Raw genomic sequence first — 19,007 nt, 5'->3', positions numbered from 1 at the left:
CTGCACTGGAGTAGCCAAGAGAGTCCGTTTGAGAAAGTTGGTGGCAGATTTGGTACAGCATTTCTCTGCCGGATCGGCATTTAAATTTGATACTCTCGAAGCCAAAATGAATGATGAGACGCTACGATCACAGGACCTTCAAATCTGGCTTAGCAGCCTGAGCCCAGACATACGCGCAGAAATTCTAAATATGATCTGTGAAATTTTGAATACTCTTCGACACACCGGACTAGACAGCACGGAGACATACTTCTGTGTTGCCTGGCCATTTGAGGGCAATATCACCCAGTGCTTTAAAATTCCCCTTGAGCATGATAGCTCATGGGCCAGATTTCTGGCAGATTCTCATGATTGTGCAACTTTTGCGTATATCACAATGGAATGTTTCGAGACCGCTGAATTCAGATGCAGCGAGATTCTAGAGCCCTGCCTCAAAATATGCCAACTGGAGACTGCCGTTTCTCGCAGCAGAAAGGGGAAGCATCTACCTGAATCGTTCCTACAGCATCAGGAAATTTGCTTCTTTTCCAAGCAGGATACCCTGTTCTGGGTCAAAGTACTGAAGAAGCATGCAGATCAACCAGCAAGTCTTGTTGACTTGGTGCATATTCAGTCCATACCATATAGCATCAGACAGAGATTATACTTGAGCGAGAGAAGGAAGCAGCGGAGTCGTCTGCGGGAGTGTGCTACAATGTGGACCCAAGGAGAAGCTGTTTCGGTATCCTCCATACGAAGATCGAGAAAATCACATTAAACGCTGTTGTGGGGGACATCAAGCTCTCCAAACTATCGAGACGTTGCTTTAATAGCTGTAGATTGAACAATGCCAATCGATATACTGATCTGACAGCTTTATATTGCCTATCAACGTCCATTTTATACATATGCCTCTATCCCGCTTCTCAGCTTTGGGGAAACTCCCTAAAATCTCCACACTTCTATATCATGTTGCAAAGAATTTTAGAAAGCTCCTTAGCCAATGACACTAATAGTAGAAGCAGACGAGCACCATGGTCAGTTCTGCAACCAGAATATCACGACTGTCGCGGCTTTCTTCCTAAAAAAGAAGCGCCATATGGTCGATCAGTATTATGGGCGATAGACTTCGCATAAAGAATCTTAAATGCGAGGCGGCATAATAAACCATTAATATGTATAAATAGTCAGCTGTGTCTAGCCCACTGATTGATCAAGACGAAAAGTTCAACGACTCCTTCAGTTCGACATGGGTCCAAAACCATATGCTCAAGAACATGAGCTAGCTTCCATTATCTTTCCTTACGTCTTATTCCTAATAATATATTCTGTCGGCTACGGGTCGTGCCGTACTGAACTACCCGTTTAGGCTGATCATCGTAGACCCACTTCCATATATGAACCACTAATGGCTAATCAATCAACGCCCGGACCTACCAGCTTCATCAGATCACGTGTATGATGTAATACTCTATGCGGCGATGGTCTCGGCGAAGACTGGATTGAACCTATGCTAAGAATCTTAACTCCTACGGAATTGATATTAGCGGCTTTGATGCAGTTTGACACGCGGAGCATTTATCAGGTAAACCTCTCGGTTAAGGTGATGTACTCGCTGGCCCTGTCAGTGTAGCGCGCGTGCCGCCCAGAATATCTGAGGGGCATCACAGACCTGTTATTGCCGCGCACTTCTATCGGCTTGAGCCGATGGTCCCCTTAAGAAGCCAGCGGCCCGCAAATGCGGACCGGGCTATTTAAGGGCCGAGGTCTCGTTCGTTATTGATTATTCATCTTTTAACACTGTTATTATTAAAGAGTTTGTTATCTTCTTTGCTTGACTCGAATGCTCCTGCTAGGATAACAAGAAGCGCTCTGGTGAAATGATTCCGAGGCCATTGGGGATCTAGGTGAAGACGAAGGCTGAAGTTGTTTCTAATGTTGATTGAAGCTCTCCATGATTGTAAACGGGCCCTGACTCTAGTGGAGAGACAGTAGTGGTGGGACAGGGTCGTTCAATTGAAAATCACTCCCAGGTTGCCGTGGGAAAATGAGTTCGTTTGTCGCCAAATTGTACAGCTGGTCCCAGTAAGTGGGTGACATACGGCACTAGATCTTTATATATCCTTCGTATGATGGAAGGAATTGCGAGGGGTACTGATATCTCTAGTGGATCCTTTGGGTAGAAATCTGGCTTCAGACCCTTTATTGACTCATCGGGTTTAATCGAATATTCGTTGAACTCGTTATAGAAGTTGACTTGACTACCAGCTGCCGACACCAGAAGTTAGCTTGTCCAGGAAACTTGAAATATATTTCATACTAATATAGATAATGTCTCAGCTATAACTAAGAGACCCGGTTAGTGCGCGATAAAAGATAAATGGCCCGCTTTGTCCATTTTGCACCACGAATCCGTGCTCTAAGAGACTTTGAGTCGGCGTTGAAGAGGAAAACCGACTGCATGGCTTGAAACACATTCTCTTTTGGAGTGACTTCTAAGGCGACTGCTCACAGTGAACAGAAGATAAGCTCCTAGAAGCAAGTAAACGGACGTTTTGCTGCTGATTTCGTCGAGGCGTGCTTCATTTCCGCCAGTTCCATTGGATGTGCAGTATTCTAGCAGGATGAATATAAGGGCAGGCTGCTTGGACGCGATCGGGTTTTCATCATTCGGGAAGGTTAATCCAAATACTAAGCTAAAAACGATCATCTTTCGTTAAGTTTCAGTGATGGAGGCCCGGTTTTTCTAATGAGAAGATTCAGGTAGATTACTAACTAAGGACATGAACGAGGATAAAAGATTCCGTTTCTTTTATGTAGGTTTGGTCATCGTGGAAGATGCCGCTGTCACTGATGGCTTATATCGGATGAAGGTAAATGTACTCTCCGGGGGTCTGTTATGTTAGCTTGATTGATTGTCGTGATAACCTCCAGAGGCCAGTCGGATACCATCGACAGATATTCCTTAGGAACCACCGATATCTTAGTATAGATCAAGGTTCCGGCAGACCTCGCAGGGTCTGCACTGTCCACTTATCTGCTGCTAACTTCCTGGGGACTCGGGATAACGGGACGACAGGCACTCTTAAACTCGAGAATGCGTAATTCCAAATGCTTGATATAAGCGAGATTATCGCCCTGGCATTGAACCAGGCGATTACAATCCATCGGTTAGTAGTCAGGTAAGCCCATGAAAGTGGGAGGGCTAAGTAGTAAGAGATAAAAATCCCTCTCCCTAACTGATAGCAGCATTTAACATCTGGGACAGGGAGAGGAAAGGCCAGAATAGGAAGGGTCCGTATGACGCGTCTCTGGCGCCGAGGAATGCCTGAGCTGCATATTCATCAGAGTTTGAAGCTGATCATGCATATTTCTATCGATAAGGCTCTCATTTCGATCTCCTCTCTCCCCCGCTGCGTTACCCATAAATTCCTTTTTAGCTCTCGCTTTTCTCCCACCCGTAATCATAATATCCTAACTCGCTCTGTGCAATAAAACATAGACAGGTCGTATTCATCTGGAGTTAGGAACAATAAGTGGAAGCGAACGCATCAACATGGCTACCTAGAACATAATACTGTCGCTCCGGCTTCTCGCTCTCTCCTTGACGGGACTTGCTGCTGGTTCTATTATCCCCTAACCAGATCTGGCGACCCAGAGTCTGGGTCTCCGTCAGAAGTCCCTCGATAGATGTGCTAAGTTATAAGAGAAATGGTTAAAGGCTCTCGATATAAGCCTCTATGTCGGCGATGCTTCTGCCTGCAATTAGCATGGGGTAGGGAATGTATCTATTTAGCAGACTAACTTTTATTTCTCCGTAATTCTAATATAGTCAGCATCTAGATTTCTTGCCAGGTGAGAAGGGGTACCATATCGGTCTTCCAGCCCATTAACACGGTCTTTGAGCTCACTGATTGATTCGCTTAACATCTGAACATCGCATTGCTGTGTCGGACTGGGTGATAGCTCGAGGAGTCCATCAATGGCTTCCACTTCCTCATCGGCTAGGGCGAGTGCACTATGAGGGTCTCGATACCATAATCGAGTCATTAATATAGTTAAACCATTTGGGTATACACTAACATTGTTTTTCATTTACTCAGTTAAGAGAGGGATCTTAGTCTTTAGTTCTCTCACGATATACTATCTAGTATCAGCCCTGATTGATCTAAAATAACGCGGGTATAGACCTCATTGATTATAGTCCCGGTGGGAATTCAAAGTTTCTTTTTCTCTTTATGGCAGTGGCGAATTTCCTAAAAAAGTCCCTGAATCGTCTCGACTGTAGGCCTTTCTTCTATCCGACCGTCTATTCCTCGTGTAACCCACTCGAGAAAAGCCCTGTAAGTTCTGATGTCCGGCGGAATAACGGCCTATGGATATAATTTAATAAAACTAGGGATATAGGCATAATAAAGCGATTTACTTCTCTACTCCTAGGGCTGAGACTTACTCGTCGAAAATAAGTAGCGTGTGACTGTAACCAGGTTCTGTTCGTGGTAGCATAGCCCGCTGGATTTCATTGTTACTATGTTCCCCGAAATCCATAATATTGGCCATATATTTCAATGTTGGATTATGCTTAGTACGCATTTTGCTTATGATAAAGCGAGGTTAGGTTGAAGTGACGAAGTGAGGTTAGAGAGATGAAAGTGGAGGGGAAAAGAAGGGTACTTATAGCTTTTTGGTCATGATAGGAAATGTACCTTTTACTGTACGGGCTGAATATTTGGGTGAGGAATATTCAGGTGGGTGAATATCTGCCCTGAGTGCCCTGAATAGAGCGGCGAGCCGCCCACACCCGAACCGTGAGCGCTAGGTGACTACCACATTAGGCATGCTGTTGTATGTTTTTATTTTTGGTTGTTTCTGTCTGTGTTATATTCAAAGGTGGTTCTGTTCCTATAATGTTCACAGGTACACGGGAACCTTCATATTTAATAACCTCTTCCATGCGATGCGGCATGGTCTCAGCCAGGTTGACAAAGTGACGAATTGTTAACTTCTCCCATGCTTCCTGTGCGGCATATACTAAATCTCCCCACGTATTCTCATTTTTAGGAATGTCGCGGAGCCAGGGCCATAGTTTTAATATATTGGCCTTTAATAATGCCCAGAGGCTCTCAATTAGGTTTAAATTAGGTGAATATAGAGGCCAATCTATTATAGTTAGGTTTGTCTCACGTAGAAGGCCTTGAACGATATACGCGCTATGCGTGGGCGCGTTATTGTGCTGAAAAATAGCATCATGATTCGCAAGTAAAGTAGGTGGGATTCTTTGAAATAAATAATAGATAACCTCTTTTGTGATACCTTTCCGTGTCGCGTTGGTCAGAGGACGAATGCGGCGACGAAATCATTCAACATCCATCTTATCATCCATCTCAGGGTCATGGTCGAAGATCAAGTCAGACTCCCCTAATCCTTGTTGTGTCCAGCGAGATGTGCGTTGGGAGGTGGCGGGTGACCGATATCACTTTCTTCATCAGGCAGACTAGTAGACTAAGCCCTTGTTGACCCCATTTTCAACGACACCGATGAGTTTGAATGACCGTTGGTAAACATTAGAATCAGGGTCTCTGACACAATTTAGATACACTTACCTGAGACTCATTGCCGAGCTTCATGAACGTGAAATTCATGACATCGGTGAAGATGCCTATGGCTTTCATTCAATCTCATGGAAAACTAGTATAAGCCATCTTGGTACGAGAATAACTAACGTAACCGCCACGGCGGTGGAGGGCTGGATTGGCTATGCATAACTAGTAACCGTGCAAGGCTATATCAAAGGACCATCCAATCCCAAAAAGAACGTAAGATGAGCATATCATGACAAAAAACAACAAAATGTCATACAAGTATCTATAAGGCTATACCCCCGAATTGTTGACTTTTCTAGAACTTGTCATTGTCTGCCTTCTGAAGGGCTTGAATTCGCCGAGGTTCTAATTAGGTTTTCCTCTGAAAACGTTACATTGATCGTCGGTCGCCGACCCTAATCGGAGAGATGGCCCCCATTTAAGATAACGAGGTTACTTGGCCTAGTCGATCTCAATTCTACCCCAAATTTCCCGAATTAGTTTATGGGCTTCAAGGAGTTTAGTATTGGTAGATTTGCTCCACTAACATCAGCATTTATGGGTCGAACCTCCTTGGCATTCGTCAGGGACACACGATCGATCCACATCACTCAGGCATGGGGCGGAAGTTCTTGTTCTGATTTGCTATTACTTGACCTGCGATCAACAGAGTCAATCGGCTAGGGCGTTTGTGGCTGCCATTAAGCCTGGTCAGCATCAGCGTGGCTTGTCTCAGTCATTACTACTTTAGGAATCACTTTGCGAGCTGGAGGTTTATTTAGATGAAAGCCACCGGATGGGGCGCCTATCTTTGAACATTCGCTGCACGTTCACCCTGGCCGTGGGGATGGTCCATCTAAATACGACAATGATAGGTAAAGCTATACGACATCTTCCAATCAATCCTCTCGCATATACACTAATGCAATGTAACTGGAATCGACAGTACTGGCAAGGAGCGCGTACAACACGAGAATGAACTGAAACCAGTGGGGTCTCAATTCGTCACATTATTTGGGACCTGGAATCCCAGCTTCAAAGATAAATAGCAGGCCTTCAACCCTCTGCAAAAGGCCCATTATTCGGAAACAAGTCTTCAATCCACAAGATTATTTCAAAAGCCCACAAACAACGCAAGTCACCTCCATACAATCAATATGAAGTTCTACTCTGCCGCCGTTGCCCTCTTAGCCGGTGGTGCTATTGCACTGCCCACCACCGAGGTGGAAAAGCGTGCCTCTGTCAACTCCGGTGCCCTCGACCTCATTGCAGAATTGGAGGGATTCCGCAGCAACTTCTACACCGATACTGTCGGTCACCAGGCCATCGGTAAGTTTATTTTAGCTCTATTGAATCCTTAATGCGGAGCGCTAAAAATTTACAGGTTATGGCCACGATTGCCCCGCTAACGGCGACTGCGGCAGCATCAATGCACCCATCACGCAGGCCGAAGGCAAGGAGCTACTTGCCAAGGATATTGATACATATGAGAGCTGTGTGTGCAATCTGGATAATGCCGCGGACCTCAATGCGAACCAGTATGGTGCGCTGGTTAGCTTTGCCTACAACTCGGGCTGTGGCGGCGTGAAGACTTACTGGCACACTGCGATGTCTGAGAAGAACTTCAAGGGTATCTGCGAGGCTCTTCCTAACACAAATACCCTCAACGGCATGCTGAACAACCGCCGCAAGGCGGAGGGTAACTTCTGCTCCAAGGCTACCGACAAGAAGTCCGGCTGCTAAGGGATTTAATGTTGACAGCGGGGATGCGTGAATTTGGATGTATCCCATACTCCTGACAACTCTCATGTTCGTGTCTTTCTACCGTCGTTACATACAGTTCTGGTATTTTGCAACGCCTGGACTATACAATTTACAAGTACAATCAAATTGATTCACAGAGTTCATGGAATAAGAGCGAAAGATAAGGAATCGATCTGTTATAAACATTCCTACTAAAATTTTAAGGATAATCCGGAGATATGTGGTGTAGGAAATTTAAATGTCAAGAAAATACGCCGACGCACCTGCCCAAGGCATTGGTCGAGATCTTGCACGACGTGTATGTTTTCATCATCCCCCAACAGGAACAAAAACCGCCGTGGGGGCTGACTTTTATCTCACAAATAACAAGTGGGTTCCAACGCAGCATACTAGACAATGGATTTGGGATCAAAGGCATTGGTCTTAATCAATCTCTGCAGTGTTCCTCGCCATGGCATTTATATCTACATAGTAGTATCATGGCTGAATCAGTTCATACGTAAAAGGATGTTATGCAATATCCCTAGCACCGGTAGTCCTCCAAAGCCTTGCTAGCAAAGTATTTCCAGGGGCATCTCTCATAGAATGGTAATACTGATTGGGTAGTTAAGTAACAAGATCTATTATAGCGCAATTAGTTGCAGCCAGTTTATCAGTATGAAAGGTAACAGTTATGATGCTAGGCCTTTTTGATAAGGAAGATATATATATTTGTAGTAGCCTAGAAGTCAACATTGGGAGGTTCGATTGCGAGGCCATTTTCCTGGTTTCAGATGTTGTTATTTCAGATTATCACAATGAATGGCGATATATACATAGATATAAATATGTTTTCCTTCAAAAGGCTGCCAGTTTTCTATCTAGGTAGATATGCCGGCCTCGGTGGTAGACGTGTCAACAGCCCCGGGGGTTGCGCTCCTCGTCTCATTGGGTATCAAAAGAGCAGACCAGAGCTGTGTGGTATGAACGACGAATTGTGCAATCACGCAGGAAAGAACGCATCCTGCAGTATGGCCTATTACTGTTACTGTAATGCTTACAGTGTAGGCAGTAGTACGGTTGAGTGAACGGATCGAAGGCAGTAGAACGTGGAACCCTTCTACCCTAACCGAGACCAGTTTCTTGTGCGTAACACCCCTTCCTTATAAGTGGCGAAAAGTGAAGGCCTTAGGCATCAGACGCTTGTCAGCACACTGTGTACTGTCTAATATAGGGGTCTAATTGATGGGGTTTAATTCTCTGTATTTCTGTATTGACTCTCCTGGCAATTTATATGGAGCTTTAATACATAACATAAATTACAAAACATGTAGGATTAATAAATCCTCCGGTATACCGGCGTCACTACGCCGACAGCCCTCATAACTATGGGTAGATCGTCCGGAGATTCGTCTCTGGCAAATACCGAGTCTGCATACCCGGTACAATGCACAGGTGATATGCTACGCCAAGCATACCGCCAAGCATACCAAAGGAGTTATGAATGCTCTATTGTTTTGATTAAATAATCAAGGCTCCATATAAATTGTAAGGAGTGCGTATACAGGAATACAGAGAGTTCCGTATACTCATTTCATACCATACTTTTCATACAGTCAGATTTCTGTGAGTCTCCTCTACACCTCTCCCCCTCTCCTTCTGGGCCTTTCTAGTAGTCCAAACAGGAACTTCTACAGACAACCTGGTGCAAACTTCCATCACGGGCATCGGCTCGGAGAGCGGAGCTATATGGACTGCGCTTTGGGTCGGGCACGGAGTTAGCTAAAGCCCGAAGTGAGACGGGCGAGACAGTCGTCTCACCTCCCACTTATAAAAGCAGCCACTGGCCAAAGCAAAATAGCATCTTTCATTTTATCAAGATTGACATTCAATTCAGAATTTACAATATGTCGACCGTTATTGTATTTGGGCCGACCGGCAACATCGGTTCCGTCGCAGCCCGCAGTGCCCAAGAGCATGGAGCCAAGGTTGTCCTAGCTATGCGCGATCCGAAGAAAACTATTCCAGGTCTGAGCTCGGATCAAGAGCAAGCTGGAGGTTTCAAAAGGATCCAAGCCGACCTGACAGACGCCGATTCCGTCGCTGCGGCTATCACGAAATCCGGAGCCAAGCGCGCCTTCATCTATGCCAACTTCGGCTCTCCAGACCACATGAAATCTACTCTTGAAGCTTTGAAATCCGCTGGAATTGAGTTTGTCGTGTTCCTGAGCAGCTACACCATCTCGGGCGAGGCCAAAGACGTTGACCCAAGTGACGTAATCCCTTACATCCACGCACAGGTGGAAATCAACCTTGACGAGATCTTCGGACCTGAAAACTATGTTGCCGTGCGTCCTGGTTTTTTCGCCACAAACATGCTGCATAACAAGAGTGATATTGCAGCTGGGGAGGTGAAGCTTTATACACCGAACCTCATGGTCGATTGCGTCACACCTATTGATATGGGTCGTGTCAGCGGAACTATCCTTGCCCAGGGACCGAAGAATGGACAACGAAAGGTCTACCTCTACGGTCCTCAGGTCATCTCGATGTCAGATGCCATTCACACTATTGCGAAGGTTCTGGGCAAGAATGTTAAGATTACAACTATTAACGCAGAAGAAGCTTTGGAGCAGCACCTCAGCCACGGTCTTCCTAAGCCGCTGGCGCAGTATATGATTCGCAGATTCGGAAATGATGAGGATGCGAATGTCCCGCTTGTTCATTATGGCGGGGGTGTTCAGAATGTGCAGCTTTACACTGGAGCGCCTTCTACTGGTTTTGAGGAGTGGGTGGCTGCAAACAAGGATCTATTCAGTGCGTGATGATATTGAAGTCGAGGTGCGACATCGAACTTGTGGAATTATCCTGTCTCGCGTTTTGTACTTATCACCGACCGTCAAGAGGAGGCGGAGACCGATATGTCTGGCTTTGCTTCGAGCCAAGACCCCCTAGTAATCTCAGATTGATCAATAAGTGAACCAGGAGAGACAGATTTACCGGATGATCATGTGGATTGGGAAGCCCTCTAGTGCCGAGTATAGGCTGCTAAAATGAATCGGTCTATTGTAGTGGCGTAGCGTTAGGCCCTAGAACAACGGTACATAGTTCTACTGGATTTGTTTCATTTTTATAATGGATCACACAAAGGATGTTCGCTTGGCCACCCTATATTTTCCCGATCTAAACTTTACACCGGCAGATCGACGACGGGATCTCCTCCTGCTCTTCTTAATTCCTCATTTGTCGCCAGCAAGACCACGAATACAAGTCTTCTCATTGGAGTAACACTGTATCTCGTGTTCGTCAGGAAGAGTCCCATGTAGAATTCAAGCTTTAGCAACTCGACCCGTACAATCTGATCTGTCATGTATAGAGCTATGCCAATAAGCATGATTAATAATAAACAATGCATTCTCTCCCATCTGCGCTAGTAGCCTTCTTCCATTGCGCAACGGGGTTGCAAGGTCATACGGGGAAGCGATAAGCAGGACATGTGTCTTGAGAGTGTTTTTGAGATCGCCACGATACACCTCCGAAGGAGGAGCCCAATAGGTATTATAATATCGACAAAGTAGAACTTCAAAGAAGCGGGAAGTGCCAGTTATCCAGCTCTGGGTGGGCATGGTCGCCTACAACCGATCCTACCAGTCAAGTCCTTCTGAAAAGGGCGCATCATACGGATCGGAACAGATCACGAGAAGTTCGAGTTCGCTGGAAGGCGGGACATGGGAATATGGCGGCTTCTCGGAATGTTCGCTCCACGAGAGGTCTAGGGACTTGGCTGCCAGAGTGGCATTCCATGCCTCGAGCTCATAGAGCATTTGTGCCCCGTCTGACCATTCCATCGGGATATGTATCGCCCGATAGAGAACCTTTTCTATGAGCGCTGCGTAAGTGATCAGAGAAGAACCGGCTAAATCCATGTATGTAGATTGTGGGCGAGCTTTGAGCGACTCAAGTAGTTGGGTCATACGTGCTTCCAGCTGTGCGAGAGTAACGGGGCCGTCCTGGTTGGGACTAGGATCGGCCAATGCGCACAACTTTGGACCAGCCTTGATATATTCCCCTAAAGAGCCGTCGCGCCATGCATCTGTGGCATTATCGAGAGCAGTCCAGCAGAAGCCGCCTAAGGGATAATGATCCTTGACATATTCCGTACATCCAGACGATATTTTTCCAGGGCCATGATCGGTGAGTAGAAATGGGGTTTCCTTTCTCCATCACAAAGTCCCTAGGGAAGGGGATCCCTGTCCAAGCGGGAGTGTTTGAGATTAAAACCCCTATACAATGATTTAATGTTGCAGTCAGCACGTAAGTAAAGGTGATTTCATGTGACTACCTACTCTAGAGCTGTGAGTGAACGGGCTAATATTGAGGAAGAAAAGAGGCTCTAGGGCTCTAGGGTGTAGTAAGCATTGTCAAGCGCAAACGCCATTCGACCCCATTAAGGCGAGACGGGCTATTTATGACTTTCAATCCATTCTAGAAGAACCATATCTCTAATGACCCCAACTTTATCCAAAGTATTATTTGGGGGTTCTGAAAGTCTGAGGTTACGGATGGCTTTGACGAGCAGATTGCACATACAGCGCATTGGCAATTCCTCCCAATCCTGCAAGTTTCTGAGGTATGATAGGACGAAATATACAGGGGTGTGATATTAGTCGACATGAGTCACTATTACCAGCCAGTGACTGTCGCTTATGATTGGCTAGACAAATATAGAGATGGAACGAAACAATACTTAATGTTCATCCTCGTGTCCCTTCTAAGGCACCATTTTCACTACAGAATCATGTTCGGGAGGGCCATACCATCAAAATGACAAAGGAATGGGCAGGCTATCCCTCCACTGTGGCGCCAAGCTTGCAGTTGAAAGATGACGAGAAAGAGATTCTCAAGCGCCAAATCCACACTCCGGAAGAGTCGCAGATCAGTCGCTTAGGGCTTATGTATTCATGTACAACAACCTATGAACTATTTGTCCTGGTCATCAGCTCAATTGCAGCGATAATTGGAGGGGCACTTCAACCCATATCTTTTGTGAGCTGCTCTCCATACATACCCGATCTCCCAAGCTAATTTTTATACAGCTCTTTCTAGGGGGCTTGGCCCAAGGATTCAAGGAGTTCTTCTTGGGATCATTTTCCGGCTCTCAACTCTCATCCCTGGTTGCAAAGTTCGCCCTGTATTATGTATACGTTGCTATCGGGCAGTTTGTCTCGGTATATATCTCTACAGCCGGGTTCATGATCGGAGGAGAAAATATAACCCAACGGCTCCGAGAGAAATATCTCGCCGCTATCCTACGACAAAATATAGCATTTTTCGATGTTCTAGGCGCCGGAGAAATAACAACCAGAATCACGGCCGATATGAATCTGATCCAAGATTCCTTGACGGGCAAGCTTTCTCTGACCCTGTACTCGTGTTCCAATTTCGGAACGGCTTTCATCATCAGCTTCGTCAAAAGCTGGCGCATGGCTCTCATCCTGATATCTGCAATCGTGGCAGAAACCGGATCGATGAGTATATGCTCTTCATTTATGGTCAAGTATACCCATATGTCTTTGTCGGCATATGCAGACGGATCGACAGCCGCCGAGGAGGCTATCAGTTCAATCCGACACGTTACTGCATTTGGGATCCAAGATAAGCTGGCCGATCGGTACCAGAAATTTCTTGCCAAGGCAGAGGCATATGGCCTTAAAAGTCGCATTGCGCTTGCGGCCATGATGGCTATCATGAACGGTGTCATATTCTGGACTTATGGACTGACATTTTGGCAAGGGTCTCGTTATCTTGTTGTTGGCGATGTCGAATTGGGAGCTCTGGTAACCATTCTTCTTGCTGTCCTGACTGGAGCCTTCACTTTTGGTAACATAGCACCCAATTTCCAAGCCTTTGCAACCGGTATCGCAGCAACAGGGAAGATTCTTGCAACCGTGTCTAGGAACTCACCGATAGATCCATCGTCTTCCACAGGGAGCAAGCTACAAGCTGTGTCTGGGACGATAGAACTGAAGAACATTCGCCATGTTTACCCTTCTAGACCAGATGTTCTGACTTTAGATGGGGTAAGTCTTCTATTTCCAGCTGGAAAGACGACCGCCATTGTCGGTGCTTCTGGCTGTGGAAAGAGTACATTGGCAGGTCTGATTGAAAGGTTTTACGAACCAATAAGTGGCGAAATATGTGAGTCTCCTTTCTGTGAAAAATGAACCACGCTAAGGATTGCCCAATAGTGCTCGATGGCCACGATATCACGTCTCTAAACTTGCAATGGTTACGCCAACAAATAGCAATCGTCACACAACAGCCCACACTCTTCGCCACAACAGTATTCGAAAATATTAGATTTGGTCTGATAGGCACTGAACACGAAAACTCGCCTTATATTGAGGTAGAAACCCTTATTTTTGACGCCGCAAAGAAAGCGAACTGTTTTGATTTCATTTCCGCCTTGCCGGGCGGATTCCACACCAGTGTTGGTGAGAAGGGCTCATTACTTTCGGGTGGACAAAAACAGCGAATTGCCATTGCACGGGCTATTATTAGCAATCCAAAGGTCTTGCTGCTGGATGAGGCTACCTCGGCTCTAGATGCTCAGGCCGAGCGGCTGGTACAGGCGGCGCTTGATGTTGCCGCTGAAGGCCGGACAACGATTACAATCAGTCACCGGTATGTGTCTCAATTAGTCTCAGAGACGGGACCTAATTACGATTCAGATTATCCACTATCACAGCGGCAGGAAATATTGTCGTCATGTCTCATGGACGCGTCGTTGAGCAAGGAACCCACAACGACCTACTTGAGAAACGATCGATGTATTACGAGTTAGTGGAGAAACAGCGGATGACAACGGAGAGGAGTATCATTATAAGTGAGACAAAGTCTGCTCTGGAGGCAGATGAGCTCCCTGACTTGAAAGATGATCTCGATGAGTCCAAGTACACGTACGAGATGGGGCAGCACCGAGGCTCCAAAGACAGCGAGAGATATTCCAAGGGGAAGACTGACCGCGAATATTCCTTATGGGAGTTGATCAAGTTCATCGCCAACTTCAATAAGGAAGAAACGCTTACCATGGTGTGGGGTCTATTTTTTTCAATCATCACAGGTGCTGGAAATCCTACGTAATTATTCACACAATTCCACACATGGTGCAGAATATTGGTGCTGACCATTCCCTTAGCCAGGCTGTATTCTATGGCAAGACAATCGCAGCACTGTCGTTACCACCTGATATGTATGGCAAGTTACGGCATGATGTCAACTTCTGGAGTTTGATGTATCTGATGTTGGGAGGTACTGCATTCCTAGGCTGGGGAGCATCGGGTCTCTGTTTCGCGTACTGCTCTGAGCGCCTCATTCATCGTGCCAGAGATCATTCTTTCAGAGCAATGCTCCATCAGGATATCTTCATGTTCGACAACCCTGCTTTCTCAGCCGGTTCCCTTACATCCTCGTTGTCCACGGATGCGACCAACCTTGCCGGAATGAGTGGTGTGACACTAGGCTCCATCTTCATTGTTTCAACAACTTTGGTTGCTGGCATAGCTGTATCGATTGCGATAGGCTGGAAGCTGGGACTCGTTTGTACCGCAACGATTCCAATTGTTCTTACTTGTGGTCTCGTCCGACTCAAAATTCTCGGGGATATGGCTCGACAGTCAAAGGCGGCTTATGCAGCTTCAGCTAATTATGCCTGTGAGGCAAGTTCTGCCATCAAGACGGTCGCATCGCTAAATCTCGAAAGCCATGTACAACAAGAGTATCACAGCATATTGGAAGCGCAGCGACAAAAGTCGGTCGTTTCAACGCTCAAGTCATCAACGTTCTATTCAGCCTCACAGTCAGCCAATTTTCTCTGCATTGCGCTAGCTTTCTGGTATGGCGGAAGTCTAATCATCCACGAAGGCTATTCTATGGTGCAGTTCTTCATCGCTTATGCAGCTGTTATCGTAGGCTCATTCAGTGCCGGAGCTATTTTCTCTTTCGCGCCAGATATTAGCAAATCCCGCCAGGCAGCCCAGGATATCAAAACGTTGTTGGACCGACCTGTCAACATTGATGCTCGTCAAGAATCTGGCGAGCTGTTAACGAAAATGGATGGTGGCTTGGAGATGCAAAATATTTATTTTCGATACCCTAACAGACCAGAAAGGGTGGTTATCAACAATCTGAGCTTGAGTGTTCAGCCGGGACAATATATCGGCCTTGTAGGAGCGAGTGGATGTGGCAAAAGCACGATCATTGCTTTGCTGGAGCGGTTCTTTGACCCTGAAGCGGGAAAGATATTGGTTGATGGGAAAGACATTTCGAACTTGAATGTCAAGAGCTACAGGAGTCACCTTGCTCTAGTTAGTCAAGAGCCGACACTGTACCAAGGAACAATTAGGGAGAATATCACCCTAGGTACCAACGATGAGGATGTTTCCGAGGAGAAAATCACCAAAGCATGCAAAGATGCCAATATCTACGACTTCATCCAATCTCTGCCGTGAGCCGCTTCTTCCCCCTCCACCCTACTCTAGCCTTTCCTCTCTTTATTTCTTGGTTGCATGGAAACGAATGTCTACTAATCCTCAGCTCAGTGACGGCATCTCGACAGTGATAGGGGCGAGGGGTGGTATGCTCTCTGGCGGGCAGCAACAACGAATAGCCATTGCGCGAGCGCTTCTTCGAGATCCGCGTATCCTCCTTCTAGACGAGGCAACTTCTGCGCTCGATTCGGAGTCTGAAAAGGTTGTTCAGGACGCTCTGAATGCGGCGGCTCATGGCCGGACGACAGTCGCCGTTGCACATCGGATAAGCACAGTGCAGAAGGCCGATTGCATTTATGGTAAGAAACAAATATCCCATTTAACGAAGTATAGAGACTAACTCATATAGTGTTGCATGAGGGCAAAGTTGTGGAACAGGGGACGCATCAAGAGTTGATGGAGCTGGGGGGGAGGTATTTTGAGTTGGTGAAGTTGCAGAGCTTGGAGAGGTAGGACTAGAAACTGTGATCTAATAATAGAGGGATGTAATCTTGAAAAATAAACATATGTCACAAAATAAATTAGAAATCTAGTACATGTATATTTAGATCGGTGTTCTGAAGATCTCTCCTAAACCGTTGCAGCCTCAATGGATTCTATATACATAATATCTACGGCTGAGGGAGTTCTTTTTAACTGTTTATACCTCTGAAACCACATGTTGACCCCAGGTCACCCATCTAATATGTATTCAAGTCCGCAGCTCTGGACACCTGCCTGATGACGAATGATCCTTCTGGGTCTCTTTACATAGAATACGCCATGGGTACCGATCAGCAAGTCCCGCAAATCTCACGGGCAGGGATTATCCTTGTCTCGGTGCTACTAGGTGCCGACCTATTGTGTCTTTTGGCATTGGCGCTCTACAGCGCATGGATTTCTCGATGGACCGGAACCATAGTAGTGACAGCCGTAGGCTGTTTCTCTAAGTATTCAGATAGACTTCAGAAATCATGGGTGCTACGATATCTCTTACTTGATGTATCGTCAAGCGACGACTCAGATAACCCGAGTGACTCGGAGGAAAACAAGCCAAGAATAAGCTTCCAGGAAATAATGCGTTCACATCATAAAAGGCGTTATCGACAGGTATTCGGCGAGGGTTGCTTGAATCAAGCAGTCTTGGCAGTCTTGGTGGTCTTGGCAGTCGAGCTGTCCGGTCCAGCTGCGCCTTGGCGAGGTCATATCTTGGCCTTATGGATTGCGCGAAATTCGCCAATATCCGGGGCCCCAGTGAAGCTCCCAGAAGTGGCGACATGATGTGAGGAACAAGGGTATCCGTCATGGTCGAAGCAAAGACTGAACAATAAGGGTTTTTGTCTACGGGTACTGTACACTATCCTACGCCACCATTGTCGCCGCCATTGGAGGCCCTCTGTGTGGCAATGCCATTTGGAGGAGCCCTGAAAGCTGGTGCCGATCTCACCAGAATCAAGCCTCAAATGTGTTCTCTTTTGCTATTTTGCTGAATTCCTTCTCGCCCCTGACCTCTCTAAGCCTTATGGAGGAAGCTATTGTCTTAGGTCGATAGTTCAGGTAAAGATAGATGCCAGTTGGGTGGATTTACGCAGTAGCGCCCATTCTAATGCTTACATGTTAACGAGGTATACTCTGCTCGGCTTAGCTTGCATCTTTCAATGTAGCATACTAGATTTAAACAATTTAATTTGAGTCACACAACATTCAAGGATCTTCAGATCCACCCATTCATCACTCACAACCCCCGAATGGCACCAGCAAGGTCATCCATGTTCTCCAAGAACACATCAAACTCATTTTTCACCACCTCCATATTCTCATCGATATCATCAGTCCACCGATGAATATAAACAGTCCTCAACCCACACGCCTGCGCACCCCGCAGATCATATGCATGCGCCGCAACCAGCACCACCTCCTCAGGCCGAAGTTTCACAAGCTCCAGCCCCTTCTTATAAGCCTCCGGGCGAGGCTTATAGGCACCCAGCAACTGACTAGAAAACAGCATGTTGAACTCCAATCCAGAAGATCGAGTCAAGTCCAACTGGAGCCGTGTCGTCCCGTTTGCATGGACGAAGACTTCCAACCCGAGATCTTGGCGAAGAATCTTGATTGCATCGGAAACTTCAGGCCATGCTTTCTGTGAATGCCATGCTTTGATGATTTTCTTGTTGATCTCGGCTTCAAAGTGCGGTTTGTGATCCGGTGACTGGTCGAGGAGGGCTTCCAGAGTGCGGGCAAGGGTAATATCGATGTCTTCTGGGTGGAGGTTTTCGCTGACACGTTTGCTGTTCTCTAGGAAATATCGTCTGCGCCATTCCAGTGCAAACTTTGATGCTTCATCTTTTGGTATTGCGGTGGGTAGGGCTTGCACTACGCTGCTGTGCCAGTCGAGGCATGTTCCCATGAAGTCGAAAAAGACTGCTTTGATTTTTGGTTGAGACATTGTTGTATCTGGTGCTTGGTATGATGTTAGAAGTAAGCTTTACGAAGAACGAAGGAGTTTTGAGTAAGCTGACATGTAGATCTGATCCTCTTGCAGGCAGCGGGGAAGGCTCGGATTAGAAATCCAAATGCTTCATCTCCCCAGCTCAGGTATACTACCTATTTCTCTTTTTCATTCTCTTTGCTCATAACCTACAATTCGCAGGTTCATATATCCTACTGAAAAGAAGATGCAGTAAATTTTGAGATATTGACTTCAAATATCAACCACAAATATATTAACAAGAGCAAAGTAAATGCACAATGTATCAATATTTACCAAAGACCGCATATACCGCGGTCAATACAATGAAGGCCCGAGACTTGCCAGGTCCCGGGATCTTCTACGAAGAATATATGTGCGATTAATGACAAACTCTCCAGATTTAACCTTCTCATAAAAGTAATCACACATCGCTTCAGCCACTTCATAAATTGCATCCTCGTCAGGGAGGTCCCCAGCAACCCGGACCGATAGGCAGTGTGACCACCTGTGGTGCATGGGTGACTCGTTGACTGTAACCTGTCGGTTTACAACGCGGTATATCATAAGGCGGACCAGCTCTAGATTGTTAAACTTGGCCTCATCAGGGTCAAAGTACACTGTGACCCACACAACCTGGTCACCGGATGGGCCGTCGGCAACGGGTACATCTCCGATGCGAGTTCTGAACGCGGTTCGTGTAGACAT

At 46.3% G+C, this 19,007-nt stretch overlaps 9 protein-coding genes across 9 annotated transcripts; 3 read left to right on the top strand and 6 right to left on the bottom strand.

Annotated features, from left to right (window-relative positions):
- Positions 1 to 3,786: 3,786 nt before the first annotated feature.
- N7447_004257 (uncharacterized protein) lies at positions 3,787 to 4,029 on the bottom strand (the record flags this gene model as incomplete). The annotated part of the gene is made up of 1 exon (XM_057228532.1): positions 3,787 to 4,029. The coding sequence occupies one exon, from the start codon at positions 4,027 to 4,029 to the stop codon at positions 3,787 to 3,789; it is 243 nt and encodes an 80-aa protein (XP_057087873.1).
- Positions 4,030 to 4,288: 259 nt separating this feature from the next.
- On the bottom strand, positions 4,289 to 4,572 carry N7447_004256 (Zinc finger C2H2; the record flags this gene model as incomplete). The annotated part of the gene is made up of 2 exons (XM_057228531.1): positions 4,289 to 4,352; positions 4,433 to 4,572. The coding sequence occupies 2 exons, from the start codon at positions 4,570 to 4,572 to the stop codon at positions 4,289 to 4,291; spliced, it is 204 nt and encodes a 67-aa protein (XP_057087872.1).
- Positions 4,573 to 4,810: 238 nt separating this feature from the next.
- On the bottom strand, positions 4,811 to 5,339 carry N7447_004255 (uncharacterized protein; the record flags this gene model as incomplete). Its single annotated transcript, XM_057228530.1, has 2 exons — positions 4,811 to 5,255; positions 5,293 to 5,339. The coding sequence occupies 2 exons, from the start codon at positions 5,337 to 5,339 to the stop codon at positions 4,811 to 4,813; spliced, it is 492 nt and encodes a 163-aa protein (XP_057087871.1).
- Positions 5,340 to 6,718: 1,379 nt separating this feature from the next.
- Positions 6,719 to 7,304, top strand: N7447_004254 (lysozyme; the record flags this gene model as incomplete). The annotated part of the gene is made up of 2 exons (XM_057228529.1): positions 6,719 to 6,890; positions 6,946 to 7,304. The coding sequence occupies 2 exons, from the start codon at positions 6,719 to 6,721 to the stop codon at positions 7,302 to 7,304; spliced, it is 531 nt and encodes a 176-aa protein (XP_057087870.1).
- Positions 7,305 to 9,211: 1,907 nt separating this feature from the next.
- On the top strand, positions 9,212 to 10,129 carry N7447_004253 (NmrA-like family protein; the record flags this gene model as incomplete). Its single annotated transcript, XM_057228528.1, has 1 exon — positions 9,212 to 10,129. One exon carries the CDS (start codon positions 9,212 to 9,214, stop codon positions 10,127 to 10,129), a length of 918 nt encoding a protein of 305 aa, XP_057087869.1.
- Positions 10,130 to 10,948: 819 nt separating this feature from the next.
- Positions 10,949 to 11,493, bottom strand: N7447_004252 (Peptidase S33 tripeptidyl aminopeptidase-like C-terminal; the record flags this gene model as incomplete). Its single annotated transcript, XM_057228527.1, has 2 exons — positions 10,949 to 11,433; positions 11,475 to 11,493. 2 exons carry the CDS (start codon positions 11,491 to 11,493, stop codon positions 10,949 to 10,951), a joined length of 504 nt encoding a protein of 167 aa, XP_057087868.1.
- A 635-nt stretch (positions 11,494 to 12,128) lies between these two features.
- On the top strand, positions 12,129 to 16,306 carry N7447_004251 (ABC transporter B family protein; the record flags this gene model as incomplete). The annotated part of the gene is made up of 7 exons (XM_057228526.1): positions 12,129 to 12,350; positions 12,401 to 13,502; positions 13,553 to 13,988; positions 14,036 to 14,443; positions 14,503 to 15,810; positions 15,905 to 16,152; positions 16,203 to 16,306. 7 exons carry the CDS (start codon positions 12,129 to 12,131, stop codon positions 16,304 to 16,306), a joined length of 3,828 nt encoding a protein of 1,275 aa, XP_057087867.1.
- Positions 16,307 to 17,567: 1,261 nt separating this feature from the next.
- N7447_004250 (Haloacid dehalogenase type II) lies at positions 17,568 to 18,278 on the bottom strand (the record flags this gene model as incomplete). The annotated part of the gene is made up of 1 exon (XM_057228525.1): positions 17,568 to 18,278. One exon carries the CDS (start codon positions 18,276 to 18,278, stop codon positions 17,568 to 17,570), a length of 711 nt encoding a protein of 236 aa, XP_057087866.1.
- Positions 18,279 to 18,617: 339 nt separating this feature from the next.
- On the bottom strand, positions 18,618 to 19,007 carry N7447_004249 (uncharacterized protein; the record flags this gene model as incomplete). The annotated part of the gene is made up of 1 exon (XM_057228524.1): positions 18,618 to 19,007. One exon carries the CDS (start codon positions 19,005 to 19,007, stop codon positions 18,618 to 18,620), a length of 390 nt encoding a protein of 129 aa, XP_057087865.1.

Source organism: Penicillium robsamsonii, assembly GCF_028829455.1.
Source record: "Penicillium robsamsonii strain IBT 29466 chromosome Unknown utg000002l_segment0_segment0, whole genome shotgun sequence".
Taxonomy (NCBI): Eukaryota; Fungi; Ascomycota; class Eurotiomycetes; order Eurotiales; family Aspergillaceae; genus Penicillium; species Penicillium robsamsonii.
The sequence above is the reverse complement of the archived record's forward strand: the minus strand, read 5'-3'. Positions and strand labels throughout refer to the sequence as shown.